This window comes from Siphateles boraxobius, unplaced genomic scaffold (genome assembly GCF_051911475.1).
Source record: "Siphateles boraxobius isolate OS27281-9 unplaced genomic scaffold, OSU_SipBor_1 25, whole genome shotgun sequence".
Taxonomy (NCBI): domain Eukaryota; kingdom Metazoa; phylum Chordata; class Actinopteri; order Cypriniformes; family Leuciscidae; genus Siphateles; species Siphateles boraxobius.
This window is the reverse complement of record NW_027508866.1, coordinates 16,597,369-16,615,497: the sequence shown is the minus strand read 5'-3', so window position 1 is coordinate 16,615,497 and position 18,129 is coordinate 16,597,369. Positions and strand designations below refer to the sequence as shown.

At 36.8% G+C, this 18,129-nt stretch overlaps 1 protein-coding gene and 1 long non-coding RNA gene across 2 annotated transcripts; both read left to right on the top strand.

Moving 5' to 3' along the window:
- Positions 1-612: 612 nt before the first annotated feature.
- On the top strand, positions 613-12,524 carry atp6v1b2 (ATPase H+ transporting V1 subunit B2). Its single transcript, XM_077242957.1, has 14 exons — positions 613-847; positions 6,116-6,171; positions 6,268-6,366; positions 6,462-6,555; positions 6,638-6,715; positions 6,827-6,966; positions 7,358-7,459; positions 7,549-7,646; positions 7,922-8,045; positions 8,143-8,293; positions 8,387-8,469; positions 9,840-9,944; positions 10,616-10,745; positions 11,565-12,524. Exons 1-14 carry the CDS (start codon positions 715-717, stop codon positions 11,699-11,701), a joined length of 1,530 nt encoding a protein of 509 aa, XP_077099072.1. The 5' UTR covers positions 613-714; the 3' UTR covers positions 11,702-12,524.
- Positions 12,525-13,043: 519 nt separating this feature from the next.
- On the top strand, positions 13,044-17,794 carry LOC143750107 (uncharacterized). The gene is made up of 4 exons (XR_013207110.1): positions 13,044-13,136; positions 13,256-13,311; positions 13,404-14,029; positions 17,428-17,794. It is a non-coding gene; the product is annotated as an uncharacterized LOC143750107 (long non-coding RNA).
- Positions 17,795-18,129: the final 335 nt, after the last annotated feature.

Below are 18,129 nucleotides of genomic sequence, written 5' to 3'. Positions count from 1 at the left end.
TTGACTTTTTTAACATATTGTCTGTAGTATCAAAATTAATATGCAGTCATAAACGCCAATTGTATAATACATTTTACAATAACTATAAAAATTTAATTTAAACAAATTTTACATGAAGTTCAGTAGTGCCTGAGACATTTAAAATATGAGCTTTAAAATTGATTTTAAATCTGGAAGTGTTTTAACAAAGTGACAATATGACTTACAAATAAATATGTAGCATTCTACTTTATTTCTAGGTCACAAATAAAAAGAGAAACTTTTTCTCACGAGAGCTTTGTACAGATGTTTAGTTGTTCTTGCTTCCTCTGGAGCACAATATGTGCTTTGGATCATTTTCAAATCATGTTGGAGAACATTCTAAAAAAAAAAAAGTTTGTGCAGCTAAAGTGCTGTTATCAATAAAGCTAAAGTTTTTTTAGATTGTTCAGTTAAACTTTTTACTCACATTGTTATTCCAAAAATATATTGTAATATCTAGAGAAAATTGTATAAAATATACTGTTATAGGCTCCCTATACTGCATAGGATGTTATAGGCTCCCGTCATGGTTTATCGTGTCAACCACTCATACTCCTCTAGAGGGCGTCATCGTCCACTGCGTCGATTTTGAAAAGGGGAGGGGGAGAAACACATAAGCACTATTGCGCATGTGCAGCCGTGTTGTTACGCTTAGCTTCAGACCTTTAGTGATTTTTGTGTATTGTAGTCATCATGAAGGCTCTTAGGGGAATGGTGAGCGGAGCTGTCAGCGAAATATCATCTGCGGTTACCGGGACCAAACACGTCGCCGTTCGGGAAAATGTTCTTGCCGTGACTCGTGACTACATTTCTCAGCCGAGATTGAGTGAGTGTACATTGCTGACTATGAAGGGCCCTTACAAACAGAGCCCCACTAGTGCGATACAATGATGTGTGTATGGCGCAACAAATTAAGGACGTGTTTTGTATTTAATTTACACTGAATCTGCTAATCATCCTGTTATTTTCAACTGTAGACCTAAAACATTTTAAGATTTCTGATGTTGTACATTTATGATAAATACGTTATGCAGTCAGGTAAATAAGCTAGGGTTTACTAACTAGAGGGTATATTCCCTGTTCATGCATATTGTTTACCTGTAATTGCATGATCTAAAAAATGAAACGAATGATTGGTTGGATTTTCATCACATTAGATGTTAATAAATCAACATGATGCAGGATTTAGGTTGATGCGTGTAGAATCTGCATCGTGATGGAGTGGCAAGCCGTTTCAGCATTTTTAGACTATTAACTAAGTTAGTATTTATTTTTCTTACTAGTTCTTTTTTCATTACTTCCAGAATAACATATAACAACTATTACCAACTGAATAGCTACCATCCAAATAAGGAAAATTATATTTCAGATATATATATATATATATATATATATATATATATATATATATATATATATATATATATATATATATATATACAGTATATATGTGTGTGTGTGTGTGTGTGTATATGTTATAAATTAGTAATTATAGAAATATTATTTTTCACATAAATTAAATCATATGGACCTATTTTTATTTTACATTTTATTTTGTATATTATGTACAATACCAAGTAAAAATAGGCTTACACTGAAAGTGACATAAACAGAATAAAATATTAATCTTAGGGATACTCCGAAATGAAAACTCTGGGTAGAAACTGAAAATTCTGGATACACTTGGCCAATAACTGATTTTAAGAAATACAAGACAATAAAACAAAATAACCACACTTTTATTGAAAGTAACACTAAATTTGGACTGGAAATATATTATTATTAAAAAACAATATATTATTATTTATTCAGTTCTATGCAACACAATTTAGATTTAACAGAACTATTTTTGACCAGTTATCCAAATAATGTATAGTCCTACAAAGCTGTTATTATTAGAGCATGTGAACAGAACGTAGCGGGTTCACGCAATCAATCTTGAGCATCCAGATGGTATAATCAAACATATCTTGTGGAGTGTTCTCTGAGTATGCATTTATTTGACATTTTAACTGAAACGGAGTGTAAAAGTGGACTTCAAAGATTTATTATCCTGTTGCGCCCTCTTTAGGCCAAGAATGATCAGCGACTTGTCGACAATGGCAGACCATTGAACAGGGTTCCCGCGGATCCTTAAAAAGTCTTAAAAAGTCTTAAATTAGATTTTTAAAATTTAAGGCCATAAAAAGTCTTATAAAGTCTTATTTTTACTTATGAAAGGTCTTAAATTTTAGATGACACTTCGACTTAGACATATCTAAATGTTTTCCAAATTAAAACTATCTAATTAGCGTAGTATTATTTTATATTATTCTATCTTTGTGGATTTGCTTGTTCACGTGACAATTCGCATCACATTCGCGGCCGGCAGAATAATGTCTGTCTCCTGCACGCGAGAGAGGAGAGAAGAAGAAAGTTGGCAGATGTCAGTTCAGTAGTAAGTTCATTCTTTGTGCGTAGGGGTGTGCGATGTGTATTGTCTACTGTGACATTGTTTTAACGATGTACGAGGCACCGTGAGCTGACATCGCATTTGTCTCTCGTGCTTTCACTGCGCGATGTGTCAGTGCAGTTATAGGTAGGCCTATGTCCCCAAATTAGTTTTTGTCTTATATTTATATTATGTTCTTATATTAGAATATCACATCAGTAAGAGTGCCGTTTTCCCGTGCACAAGTGTGATATTTTGTTATACAATAGTTAAATTAAAAATAAATTAACATTGTGAGTTACTTTTTAGACACCATATTGACAATATTATTTGTTTTCCCTTTATTTCGCTGACGAGAATTTCAAAATGAAACCGTAGCAGAGTCTAATGCAACAGACACCGATGATTTCTTGACTGAAATCCACGTTTTAAACGAGTCATTTTAACGATTCAATGAACAATCACTTGTTTCTTTCCCGAATGAATCAGCCGTTTGAACAAATCGGTTGAATGAATGAATGACTCCCTCAACTCGCTTACGGTATTAAGACAGTGACTTGCCGCCGCCTACTGGCGGTTTTAGTTTCATATTTAAAGTACCCTTTAATTAAAACGTTAAAATTAGAAATCATTTCATATTTAAATATTGAATATGGATTTTTTTAAAAACTATCTCATAGCTTTATTTATGCAATTGTAAATGGAGTGTAAATATTAATGCCTCTTCTGATGCTGCTTCTGTGTCACCTCTGAACTGCAAAGATGGATTTTGATTGAATGATTTAATTTGACTGGTAACGGTGGTACTGTATAATTATTGTGTAATTAAGTATTATTGTATAAATAAGTATAATTACTGTATAATTTAATTTGAATAATTTGAATGTTAGTATTTGACATAAAAGGTGATGCAGAACTCTAAATAAGTTTAGAAAAAATGTCCATATATAGGTGAAAATGCCCCTGGAAATCAATTTAAGGTGGCAAATATTGCACGTTAATTAATCATTTCTGTCACTGCTGTGAACTGACCACTGCATAGAATATGAAAAATATGAATATCTTCGTGAGTCAGCTGTCAACAACAGGCCTAAACCAGCCATTGCACCAGCACAAAAACACTTATCAGTAAAATATCATCTAATTATTATCAACAAAACGTTTAAAATATCGAGATATATTTTTGTCAATATTGCACACCCCTAATGTACGGTCTTAATTTTGATTTCTTCAAGTCTTAAAAAGGTCTTAAAAAGCCTTAAATTTGACTTTAAAAAGTGTGCAGGAACCCTGTTGAAGTTGATTAGTCTGTTGAACCCCTACTAGTGTTTGCGATATAGCCTATACTGTCTACGATAATATTGTGATTGTTGTTACTTGTTTTAATGATGTGCGATCTGACATTATATGTCCCTCACTTTTCAAAAACACACCCAGAGTGTGCACGCATACACTAACACTACGTGATGTAGTCTAGTCCGTTAGACTAGGGCACTTGTGCATTTAGAGTGCACACTTTCACTGTATGATTTAGTCTATTAAAATGCGCTTAGAATGCCCCCATTCAGTTTCGTTACTGAATGAACGGATCATTTGAATGAATGATTCAAGGACTCACTCATTAAGACGGTCAAATGCTTCGTTCCTAAATGAATGAGCTGTTCGAATGAATCGCTTGAAACTCAATGACTCACTCATTAACAGTGACTTGCTGCCACCTACTGGCGGTTTTAATTTCACATTCAGACAAACAGTCTGTGCGAATGCATCTAAATGCCACTTCAGATGCAGCTTCTGTGTTCCCTTTGCATTGCAAAGATGCATTTTATTAATACTGATTTCCTTTTATTTGGTAAAAGCCAAGCGGTAACCTTCTGATCTCTCTCTTGAAACCAACACGGAAGTGACTTAAATTGCAATTCATCAACTGGCTGCTAGAGACAGGCTAGAGTCAATCCCAAATACCCCCCATGTTAACATGCCCAACTTTACAGCAGAAAAAAATGTGGTTTACAGCCTGGTGCGAAAAAAGGGGTTTTGGTTTATATAGCTAATTTTGCCCTTAGGCCGTGTGTCTACCAAAGCGTTTTTAGCCAGCTGAAAATGCTAGACGCTCTGCTGAAAACGCCTAGCTGTGGGTGCTTGAGAGCGTTTTGGCAGCGCTGCTTTTTTTCAGTTGAGATGATTCGTTGCTATGATACAGAATATCCGCAGCACAGTTTACTTGTAACTGATTTCGTAGATAATTTGTTTTCCATACTAAAAAAATATTTTTCATCCATTTTGTTCGGTTAGCTCTGCTGGTTGATGTCGTTGTACAGAAAGAATGTTGTGACAGTTGGTCGGTGTGGTATTTGTCCCGCCCCTCCTCCACTGTGATTGGACGGCTGTGTAAAAAGTGTCAGTGATGAGCCCAGCGTTTTATCCAACGTTGAACATTTTTCAACTCTTGGCGACCAGTTAAAAACACCGAACGCTCAGCGCTTGAGCGTTAAATACACGCTCAGCGCCTCGTTATGCTCATGGCGTTTAAAAAACGCGTTGCTCCCATTGAAAACAATTTGAATTTTACGCCAGGTGCATGAAAAAACGCTTTGGTGGACACACGGCCTTAATGACAACTGTGAGGGGGGTGAATTTTTTTATAACTCATCCGTTTAAATTATATTAAGCGGTCCCACTTTATATTAAGTGGCTTTAAAGGGTTAGTTCACCCAAAAATGAAAATTAAGTCATTAATTACTCACCCCCATGCTGTACCAACCCCGTAAGACCTTCGTTCATCTTCGGAACACAAATGAAGATATTTTTGATTAAATCTGAGAGGTGGATCACTGCTACATAGGCTGCCTAAGGGAATGAAACTTGACGGCCCAGAAAGTCATTGATGAAAATGTTTAAATATTCCATGTGACTACAGTGGCTCAACTATAAGTTTATCAAGCGACGAGAATACTTTTTGTGCGGGGAAAAAAAACAAAAATAACGACTTTATTCGACTTTATTCCTTTTCTTCCTTGTGGGCCTCAGACGAGAGTTCAAGAGATTTCCACGACGCATGCGCGAGAACTGAGAAGAGAACGTTCTTCTTCTAATACTTCTTGTTCAGTTCTCGCGCATGCGGCGTGTAATGTTAAATTGAATAATGTTAAATTGGCTTGCCATAGATGACAGCATCATCAGATGCATTGAAAGTCAAAACACGCAAGGAGCTTTAAAAAATTACATTTAAAGTTAAATGAAAATGTTAAAAGTTTTAGTTAAAAGATAAAAATATCTAATTGTTTCTTAATTATCTCTTAAATGCATAAATAATGTTAGGATAGGAATAACACATTTCTAAGGCATCATGCCCTTTTATTTTCTTATTCTGAGCATCTCTGTTATTTATGTTTTCAAATAATATTAATGACACACTCTCATTTGTTTTCTTTATTTTTCTTTTTAAGACACTTTGACCATAGCATGATGTCATATTTTATCAGGTGATGTGTTTTATTTTTTACTGTATTTGTTTTCCTTAATGCAGTGCTTACAGATTTTCTTCATGTAATTAAGAGAAAACCCTTATGCTGAATTTGCGTACCTTAGTTGTGTTTGTGATTTGATCTGGACTATGAAAACACTCTTGTGTTGTGACATTCATGTTTATTTTGTGCTCAGCGTATAAAACCGTGGCAGGTGTTAATGGACCCCTGGTGATTTTGGATCAAGTGAAGGTATTGGATTTCTGCAAACATCAGCTAATTTGTTTGGAAATTACTGGATTACATTGATGTTTTTGATGCAATGTTAACTGGTTACCTGGTTAACAGTTTCCCAGGTATGCTGAGATTGTCCATCTGACTCTCCCTGATGGCACCAAGAGGAGCGGACAAGTGCTGGAGGTCACAGGCTCCAAAGCTGTGGTTCAGGTCAGGGAATAACACCTTCTGAAATAGACCTACATTTTTACTTTTTCCCACCATTTTGTAATCTGATCTGTAGCATCTCATTATTTCATTTTTAGGTGTTTGAGGGAACATCTGGTATTGATGCCAAAAAAACCACGTGTGAATTTACTGGGGACATTTTGCGTACACCTGTGTCCGAGGATATGCTGGGTAATAATAAAAAAAGAGGCATTTTGAAGCCATGTGATGTTTTTTATTATGTGTATTTGGTTAAACTTGAAGTCTATTACAGGGCGTGTGTTCAACGGATCAGGAAAGCCGATTGATCGAGGGCCTACAGTGTTGGCGGAGGACTACTTAGACATCATGGGTACATTTCAATGAGGCTGTGATGCAACACATAAACTGTTATGTTCATAAATTGTCATCAGTGTTTTTTTTAATATTGATGATATATGTACAATCAAATTGCTTCCTGCAGGTCAGCCTATTAATCCACAGTGTCGTATTTATCCTGAGGAAATGATCCAGACCGGCATCTCTGCCATTGATGGCATGAACAGTATTGCCAGAGGACAAAAAATTCCCATTTTCTCTGCGGCTGGTCTACCCCACAATGAGGTGAGGCCGCTGTCAGTCCATCTTCTTTGAGGTGGATACTTTTATACAGCAACGTTGCATTAAATATATTAAAATGACCTTGCATACCTTTATAATGTTACAAAAGATTTCTATTTCAAATGTACCTGCCTGAAACATTATTGAATTTAGTTAGCCACATCTTAGTATTTAACTAAATGAAACTGAAAAACCACGCGACATGACATGAGAACAAATAGTAAACACATTTACCAGTAAACACAGTAAACAAAACAATGTTTCCTAGCAACAACAACTGGGCTTAAATCAAATGAGAAATAAAAAAAAATACACTAACATGCAGATGTCCACTTCTGTTGTTTGACTGCTTCTCCTTACCCAAAAATGCAATTTTTTCTTCTTTTTTTCCCAGATTGCTGCACAGATCTGTCGTCAGGCGGGATTGGTGAAGAAATCGAAAGATGTGATGGATTACAGTGAGGATAACTTTGCCATTGTGTTTGCTGCCATGGGGGTGAGAAGCACTTCAGATTAAAAGTTTTTAATCTAAATAAATGCATCCATAACAGTGGGATATCTTCATGACATTAGTTGTATCTTTAGGTCAACATGGAGACTGCAAGATTTTTTAAGTCCGATTTTGAAGAGAACGGGTCCATGGACAACGTGTGCCTCTTTTTAAATTTGGCCAATGATCCCACGTCAGTATTATCTTGAACATTCTTGAAAGTAAAGGGATAGTTCACCCAAAAACGAAATTCTGTCATCATTTACTCACCCTCATGTCATTCTATATGACTTGTGTTCTAAATGATTCCAAATAGACCAAAACTAAACGAATTCAAGAAGAGTAATATGTGCAATCCTTAAAAATGTCATGCAGGTTTGGAACAACATGAATGTGAGTACATGATAAGACTTAAATATATATATTTTGGAGCAACTGGGACAAAAGAGTTTGATTTACTTGTTGCAGGATAGAACGCATCATCACCCCTCGGCTTGCACTTACCGCAGCTGAGTTTCTGGCTTACCAGTGTGAGAAACACGTGCTGGTCATATTGACTGACATGAGCTCTTATGCCGAGGCTTTACGAGAGGTACGATATAATGTGTGAATTTATACTGACAGCCGTTAGGATTAATTCTAAACTTGCTACTCATTGCTATGCATTAAACTCTATCATCATCTTAAAGGTCTCTGCGGCTAGAGAAGAGGTTCCTGGTCGACGTGGTTTCCCAGGTTACATGTACACCGATCTGGCCACGATATACGAGAGGGCCGGACGTGTGGAGGGACGCAATGGCTCCATCACCCAAATCCCAATCCTCACTATGCCCAACGATGGTCAGCAAACATTTACCTACTCATCTTTTAATCCTTATATCATCATAAATGGTTTGCTTACTACTTTAATGGTTTGCTTACTATTATCTTCAGATATTACCCATCCTATTCCGGATTTAACTGGCTACATCACTGAGGGTCAAATTTATGTGGACAGACAGCTTCATAACAGACAGGCAAGTAATGGAAACAAGCTTACAGGAAACATTAGTCGAATACTTCATTAAAGGGATAGTTCACCCAAAAATGAAGATTCTGTCATTTACCCTCCCTCGTGTTGTTCCAAACCCGTAAGACTTTCGTTCATCTTCGTAACACAAATGAAGATATTTTTACTACAATCTGAGAGCTTTCTGTAATCTCCATTGACAACTATGCAACTGTTACGTTTTCCTGATTCTCTCATTAAAGAAAATAGCTTTTATTTACAAATCAAACAAAAGAAAAAGGTGGTCTCAGATTCAGAAGGGGGTATTGTCAAAACAATAAACATAATCTAACTCCTTATTAACCAAACTACTTAATTAAACTAAAAGAAACAAAGAGTACAGCAAAATAAGCTAACTCCCTTGCTAACATAAACAGGAGAAAAAGTTAGTCAAAATAAATGGCACCCACCTCCCTACTAACCCCAAAATAAAGAAAGAAATCATTAACTTGCAAATTGCAAGTAAGAGGCAAAACAGATTAATTGAGCCATACCATAAATAATGAAAATTAACACTCACTTCTACCTCTATAAAGCTCAATCATCGAGTGATCAAAAAGGGACTAAAGAGAGAAACTATGTAGAACACCAAAACAAGATAGAGTTGCACCACACTATCCACTACTTGATTCAACAAAGCATCAGGTCTGGGGTTGAAGATGAGACCTCACAGCCGTTGCACACCATCAACACTGCTCTGAGGATGGTTAAATACCCTCCTTCCCCTCCTAGCATCCAATCACAGCAGGGCATTAATTATTGGCATCAGGTGGAAGCCATTCTCCTACGAAGAGAGACAGGGAGAGAGAGAAACCGCACAGCTTGGGTACCCACAAACAAAACCTTTCGGCTGTGGACGTAACACAACTACCACTTTGACGCTTCAAAAAATCATAAAGAGATTGTAAAACTAATCCATATGAATTGAGTGGTTTAGTCCAAGCTCAAACGTGCTGTGTAACACTGTAACTGATGTGCGAGTTGATTGTTTATATGTGAATAAAAGCCTAAATTAAATCTTTTCAGCATTAAAGCGATTGTGTCTCTTCAGAGAATCTTGACTAAACCACTCAATTCATATGGATTAGTTTTGCCTTTTCTTTATGAACATTTTGAAGAGTCAAAGTGATAGTTGCATAACTGTCAATGGAGGGACAGAAAACACTCAGATTGTAGTAAAAATGTCTTCATTTGTGTTCCGAAGATGAACGAAAGTCTTACTGGTTTGGTACAACATGAGTTTAAGTAAACAATGACAGAATTTTCATTTTTGGGTGAAAAAACACTTTAATAAATCTCATGTGCTGTTTTATACCAACTATTGATATTTCTATGCAGATCTATCCTCCTATCAATGTACTACCTTCTTTGTCTCGATTGATGAAATCTGCCATTGGCGAAGGAATGACACGCAAAGACCACTCAGATGTTTCTAATCAGCTGGTAAGTATGGATGAACATGCATTACTCAGAAGTTCAGAAGTTTGGGGTTTGTAATATTTTTTGAAAGAAATCTCTTTACTCACCATAAAAACAGTAAAATTGTGAAATTATTTACATTTAAAATGCCTGCTTTCTATTTTAATATTATAAATTATAATTTGTTTATGTGATGACAAAGCTGAATTTACAGCATCATTACTCCAGACTTTAGTGTCACATGGTCCTTCAGAAATCATTCTAATATGCTGATTTAATGCCCAAGAAACATTTATTATTATTATCAATGTTAAAAACAGTTTTTCCAGGATCCTTTGATGAACAGAATGTTCAAAAAGAACAGCATGTATTTGAAATAGAAAGAAGAGTCTTTTGAAATTTTATGAAGAGTCTTTTTCCACTTTTGAACAGTTTAATGCATCCTTGCTAAATGAATGAATAGAAATTATTTAAAAAAATAAATATATAAACTTTCTATCCCAAATATTTGAATGGTATTGTAAATTGTAAAGACATGAAGAAAGAACAACACCTGTATTATGACCAAAGCACTTATTTCACAAATAATATTTTTATTTTTTTTCATGCAAATGTTTATTTTATTTATCTAATGTTTGAGTTAATTGTGTATGGATATTTGACTCGTCTGTGACAAGGCATGTCCTCTTTTGCAGTATGCTTGCTATGCTATCGGGAAAGATGTGCAAGCAATGAAGGCCGTGGTTGGGGAAGAAGCACTGACATCGGATGACTTGTTGTACTTGGAGTTCTTACAGAAGTTTGAGAAGAACTTTATTGCCCAGGGTAAGTAACAACAAGAGGGCACATGTGGAATGATGTAAAAATCTTATCTTAAAGGGATAGTTCACCCAAAAACAAAAATCCTGTCATCATTTACTTACTTATTTGTTCTAAACCTGTTTGAGTTTCTATGTTCTGTTGAACAGAAAAGAATATATTTTGAATAATGTGGATAACCAAACCGTTTGTGGTCCCCATTGACTTGCCTAGTATTTTTTCATGCTATGGAAATCAATGGGGACAAGCAACTGTTTGGTTTCCCACATTCTTCAAAGTATCTTCTTTTGTGTTCAGCAGAACAAATGAGTGAATGATTATAGGATGAGTGAATGATTACAGAATTTTCATTTTTTGGGGAACTATTTGCCCTTTCAAACCAAGCCATACCAAATGCTTGCATTTTTTATCTTTATCACTTTCAAATAATTCTGAATTTTGTATTATTTTTGTAATGCTTATTGGCACGTTGAGATGTAGTGCTATGTGTACCTGCAATGGTTACAGTCACATGACCCGACGATTATAACTTTATTTGTCAACGCTGTTTCAGCACCGTACAAAGAAATAAAAACTTTAGTTTGTTGTTCAGCAAATGTTCACGCCGGTGTGAATAGCTTTTTAGGAATGAATTGTTTGCATTCTAAATCCTTTTTTCTTCTTTTTTTTTCACATTATTCAAGTTTGGTGTGAAAGGACATTTAGAATGAAAAAAAAAATGAGTGTATTTTTTTTATCAAATGTAATCAAATTCCGTGAATGGCAATGGGCTGTACTACATATATATTACTTCAGAATGAACCTAACATGTTTTTTTTATCACAGGTGCATATGAGAATCGAACTGTGTTCGAAACATTGGACATCGGCTGGCAGCTCTTGAGAATCTTCCCAAAAGAGATGCTGAAGAGGATTCCTCAGAGCACTCTGGCTGAGTTTTATCCCCGAGACTCCAAACATTAGACTTGCTTTCTTCCTTGTTCATTCACTTTGTCTTTCAGTCAGTTATGAATTTGTCTTCTATACTTCTAGATGTTACTCAATCTCTCTGATCAAATCAAGTACACCAAGTCTACACTGACGGATTACAATATTGTTTTTCATTGCTGCTCTTGGTATTTATTTATTGTGAAAGTTTTGCTAAGTACTAAGTAGTAAAGAAAATATTGTATGAATATCGTCGCTACACTATAGTGTGGAAGTTATTTTGTGTGTGGCTCAGTGTGTCAAAAAGTGTTCTGACCAAGTGGTATATGATGTAAAGGCCAACTTTTCGCTTAGTCTGCAAAATTTTTGAACTGACAAACTACTAGTATAAATCACAAAACAGTCACTTATTTATTTTAAAAAGTGCCAAGATTAATGTATAATGGCTTAATGTATTCTATGAATTTGTCATCATTATAATGAATTTACTACATATCTAATAAGTACATATGTATCATAAAGTATAAAGGAAGCCATATGTTCATAGAATGCATTAAAAGGGAATAGATAAGCACAGTGGCCCTATCAAATCAAAGAAATCCAAACACTGAGCAATATTTTTTTTCATGTTGTCGTACTGCTAGTTAATTTACGTTGTGTATAAAAATGTTATTTATAGTTGTGTAAGAAATGTATTTATTATAGTTTATTTTAGTGCCATAAATATTTACTGTGATACAGTGCGTAATATCAAGTGAAATTCATAATGAAGTGATTATCCTAATGCATGAACACTATATTGGAAATATGTATGTGACCACTTGCTTCGTCAAATAAACTTTGATGTGGTGTAAATTAATGATCATGATGAAAGTAATCACATATAATACTACAGGGTACTAGGGACTTTACAAAGCACAGTGGTTCTCAAATGTTCAAACACATTTGTAGTTTTGCTTAACCATGTCCATGTGACGTGCTAAATCAGACAATAAGAAAATGTACAGGATTGTTTTTAGACTCCACCCAATTTAGCATAAACAGCTTTGTTCTTACTTCTGCATGTGCCCAATCCTAAAATTATGACATTACATATAAGAAACAATTCATAAAGGTCATCCTGCGATGATCAGGCATATTTTGTGTAAGGTATGTGAGCATATCCTAGATATTAGAGGAAAGTCTGAATTAATTACCTGCTTTACAATGTTTAAACAGCAGAGGGTATCAGAGCCTTCATTTCAACAATCATCAATTATCTTTTAACAGCCAGTTAGTTTCCCAGGTGAATGATGTTTCATGTAATTAGTTATTGTCTCTACTTGGACTAATGAGGGCCTATAAAATATACTTATCTCGAGCTACATGTATGCTTGTATTTGTAGCCTCTGTGTAGTGGTTTGAGAACATAAATACTGGGGTTTTGGAGTACTGTGGGTTTTTTGTTTGCCATGGATCAAGGGTGGAAAAAGTGAGTTTATTCATTCTGTTTATGAATGATTCTGAAGACATTGAGTTTACTTTTATGTCATGCATTTAATTTATATATATATATATATATATATATATATTATACACACATACTTTTAGGTTACTCTTGTTTATCATCTTCCTGATGTCTTTGAAGAATGCTTATGGATTTAAAGGTAACCTTTCTTTTTTTTTTCTTGTCTTTCATTTTTTTTAATTTTATTGTGAGGTTTGTCTAGACAACTTTCTATGTTGTCTAAATTCACAGGTGGAGCTTATTCAAATGCCCACCACCAGTGGGGTCAGCCTTCTGACAATACTTTCTCACCTCATGCAGTCCAGTCTTCTGTGTCAGAGGTCCCTGTGACTGGGACTTTGCCTGAAGAAGTGGGCTCAAGTTTATTCGCTAACAGACTCCTGAAGAGAGGTTCACTGAAGCAGTTAACCTCTAGCTATGGCACAGTGTTAGGGTCCTCTACTCCATTCAGCCTTCAGGGAAGCACCACTTACGGTGGGTCACTGAAGCCCCAAGCCACCACAAGTCAGTTTACCCCTGCATCTCCATCCTCCTTTAATTGTCGTTGTGTATCATTGTCCTCGCCCCAAGATGTTGCCAGTGTGTCTGCTATAGTCCAGAGTTTACAGAAGGGGTTTACTTCTAGCTATGGCTCACATTTCCAGTCAGGGTCCTCTACTCCATTCAGCCTTCAGGGAAGCACCACTTATGGTGGATCACTGCAGCCACAAGTCAGTTTGTCCCTGCATCTCAATCCTATAATTGTCATTGTGTATCATTGTCCTCACCCCAAGATGTTGCCAGCCAAACCAACCAAGCGTCTCAAAGCTATTCTGTGTCCCAAAGATGGAACCCTTCACGAGGTATTCAGACTTCAGGTAGTGATGGGCAGATCGAGGCTTCGTGAAGCAATGAAACAGTCGAAGCAAATGTGCCATTTTGTTTAGAGGCTTCGAATCAATCCGAAACCCGTCTCCACGGTGACACCTAGTGGTCACTTGCAGGTGTTGATCTGAAACAACCTTTACAAAGAGCTAATAAAAAAATGTGTTAGTTTTTTTTTTTTATTATTGTATTTTTGTAATATATGAAGCTTGTAACCTGTAGTCTCTTCACATTGCATAATGTGATTTTGGTCATGAAAAATGAATATTAATAAAAATAAATCAAGCCACAATGTCTCCCTTTCTTATAGATTTTTATTCAAAAATATTAATTTCTCTGCTGTTGAAGGACTCAGCCTACTTTTTTTACAGATAATTTCTCCAGCCTTTGAAAAAATTCTCTCACAAGGGACACTTGTTGCTGGCATACAAAGATATTTTTTAGCTAGGACATACAAATGAGGAAAGATTACTGCTCTCTCTTTCCAGTAAGTTAGAGGATCATGAGTTCTGGGCAAAAACGCATCGCTGAGGTATTTTTTCACTTCCACTGTGGCATCAGCTGTAGGATTGTGTATCATCTGGGTCTCACGGATACGATTGTCAAAATGTTCCCATAAACTGTCTTGTGTTTCAACTGGTGTTGGTGATGATGGGCCTGATGTTGACATTTGTGGTTCTGAATTAAAAGAAAACTGCAATTAGTAACAAATCATAAACTGACAACACATATGAAGTATAAATTTCATGAATCACATTACATAAGATAACATAGACTGAAACTCACCAGGAGTTGTGTTTGAACGCATCAGTGAAGCAAACTCCAGTGTGATGTGCTTTTCAGCATCCAGGGCTTTGGCAGGATTTCCAAAAGCCACATTTTTAAACCTTGGGTCGAGCTGTGTAGCCAGTGCCAAGGCTCTAAAAGTCTCGTACCCTCCACATCTGGAGTGCAGACCTTCTTGTAGATGTGAGCCTATGAGCCAACACAAGAGAAAACCATATTAATTAAAATAATGACAACAATATGAGAGTTATGGCCAATTACACGTATGGTCATAGTGTCCTACCTAATTGTACAGTTGATTCCTGTGTTGCATTTCCTTTTTTCTGTGCAAGCTTGTGCTGCAACATCCTGTACAGTGGTATGAGCTTAGTTGTTGCTAGTTTGAATGGTTGAAGAAGTGTCAATGACTGTTGAATAATGTCATACTCAAGACTTGTCAGGGGAGCAGTATCACTGTTTAAATTGGCAAGTGCAGCACCCACTGGCTCACGTTGCTCATACAAGCGTTGTAGCATGTCGAATGTGCTGTTCCATCTCGTTTCAACCTCCTGTATCATTTTCAGACTTGGTCTGCCCATCAAGCTCTGCATCTCCACAAGCTTGTCCTTTGCTTTGCAGCTGGATCTGAACAACCCCACTATCTTTCTGGCTTTCTGGCGAATTTCATTGATGACTGGGGTTTGATCCAGGGCCTTTTTCACTATCAAATTCAAATTATGAGCAAAACATGGGACATGGCGAAGGTTGAGTAGCTGGGCACTTAGGATCATGTTGGATGCATTGTCAGTCACCATGCAGTGAACTTTGGAGGTTATTCCCCACTCAGCCATTAGCAAGGCTTTAGCCTCCATGAGATGCTGGGCTGTGTGGGTTTGGTAAAACCTCCTTACACCCAGTAAAACAGTTGCCATTGTTGCCTCTGGTGTTATGTAATGGCATGTTACACCAAGATATCCATCCATATTAATGGAAGACCACATGTCAGCCGTAAGGCTAACAAATTCCACCTTTTGTAGGTCCTCCATTGTCTTCTCCTTGGTTGTGTTGTACCTTTCGCTGACCATTGTTTTAAGCACCTTCCGGGATGGGAGGACATAGCTTGGATCAGGCTTGTTCACAAAGGCCCTGAACCCCTCATCCTCCACGATGGTGAAGGGCTGCAGATCCTTCACCACCATGTTCAGAAGAGCCTCATCCAATTCCCTCTGTCTGCCTTTTAAAAGAGAAGATAAAACATACTTTCAGACAAATATATTGGAAAAATAGTAGCCTACTGTGAAAGTAGTCTACTGGTTCATTTGGAAACCTTCCTAAACAAAGTTATGTTATGAATATTTATGCTCAGTGTGCAGAGAAAGATAAAGTGCATTATAGAAATACAACAATTACAAAAAAACAAAATTATGTCTTGGCTGTAGATTGGGTACTCATATGTAGACATATAAAATGTATATTCACAAAGTATAATATTATATTGACAACATTTGTTTTTAAAGTGATTGGCAGTTGTGATTGGGATGTTAGGCATGTCTTAGTCCATGGCCTTTCTAAACAATGGCCCAACACTTAGTTATTATATTTCACTTATAATTAGCCTATATTTCAAACAATGCATACCTTGCTTAGATGGCCCAGCAGTGTCAGTAGCAGGCCTTGGTACAGGGGGAACACTACCATCCTCTGCACCCTGCAGAATGGCAGGATGAATGTTCCTCAAATGGCGCATCATGGATGATGTATTGTTGCAGTAGGCTAGCTGCCAATCACAATACACACATCTCACTTTATTTGGGGTTTCCAAATGGAAATGCTCCCACACCACAGATGTACGGCATCTCTTCTGTGGAGCCTCCATTTCTATCTATCTATCTATCTATCTATCTATCTATCTATCTATCTATCTATCTATCTATCTATCTATCTATCTATCTATCTATCTATCTATCTATCTATTTTATATGTAGCCTATCTATCTAATAATCTATATGTATCTGTAATATATGTATCTATCTATTAATCTATATATATATATATATATATATATATATCAATGCATCTATTAATGTGTCACTATATGTACTCTGTGTGTCTCTAAGTCAATGTGTAAATGTAAATTAATTCCTAAATATAGCCTAACTAAACAAATCGCACTATAAATGTCACTATATCACCAAAAATCCGCTATCTCAAAACCAAACAAAACTTTTATACTGTGTGATTGTGTGATTTGTTCCCGAACCGACCAATCAATGAAACCCTGATTCGGAGGAGCACTCCACCTGATGAAACACTTAAGGCTTGTTCGACTTGAACCGGCGCTGCGCAGACCGATCGGTTGATGACATCAAAGTACCGCGAGAGCGATTCAAAAGCATAAGGAGCCGTCTGCTCTCTAATCGCTCTCGCGGTACTCTGATGTCATCAACCGATCGGTCTGTGCAGCGCCGGTTCAAGTCGAACAAGCCTCTTGACGCTTCATTTAGCCGTTGTCACGTGACGTGGGTATTTTGAATCGCGCTTCGGATCAGTGTTTCCAATCATCTTTGCTTCGGGATCTCGCAAAGCTTCGGAACGTCTGTTTCGCGCCAGCCATCCTTAACTTCAGGTGCAGTTGTGTCACAGGGTAGCTCTCTGTCTCAAAGCTCTCCGATGCAGAGTAGGTTCTCTTCCCTGACTTCAGCAGGAGGCTCATCAGGAGATTCTAGACAGTTTGTTTCTGCACAGGATGGTAGCACAAGTTATGGTGGCATTTCGCACCTTTCTCAAAGCCTCTCTAGCAAGAATACCCCTGAGTCCCATGCATATGCCAAGCTTGTTACCTTGCTCTAACTGTTTCTAGTCAGTCTATCAGTAATCAGAGGTCAAATGGCCTGTATAGAGCAGACTCACTGCGAACTCAGGGTCTCCTAGGTATAGTTGAAAGAACCTCTAGACTTTCATCTCAAGCTCTTTCTGACTCCCCAATCCATGCGTTTTGTGACGTCGCAGCGCCTCACAGGTTCCAACAGAGCTCCATCTTTAGGCTTGGGTGGCCAAGCATCTTCTTTTGGTTTGTTCTCTGGTATCCCGCAGACTGCACAGGCTCTACGTGAATCTGGGTCAGATGTCCAGCTATACAACCAACCATTCCTCAAGCCGCTACTACTCCGTCAAGGGCTAAGGGACTCTAGAAAACTGCTCAATAATCCAAAGTGATGTCTTCCGGAATAAAATTGAGTGAGTGTTTGAAGTTGTTGTGGGTTTTATGCAACATATAAAGGATATAATTCATGCTAGTTGAGTTTATTTAACTTGGTAAAGGGGTGTA

Excerpts from the sequence above, each read along its gene's own strand:
- atp6v1b2 (XM_077242957.1), top strand. The coding sequence starts at position 715 with ATGAAGGCTCTTAGGGGAATGGTGAGCGGAGCTGTCAGCGAAATATCA. Across the intron at positions 8,046-8,142 it reads ATGCCGAGGCTTTACGAGAG|GTCTCTGCGGCTAGAGAAGA; the intron begins GTACGATATAAT and ends ATCATCTTAAAG. Across the intron at positions 9,945-10,615 it reads CAGATGTTTCTAATCAGCTG|TATGCTTGCTATGCTATCGG; the intron begins GTAAGTATGGAT and ends CCTCTTTTGCAG.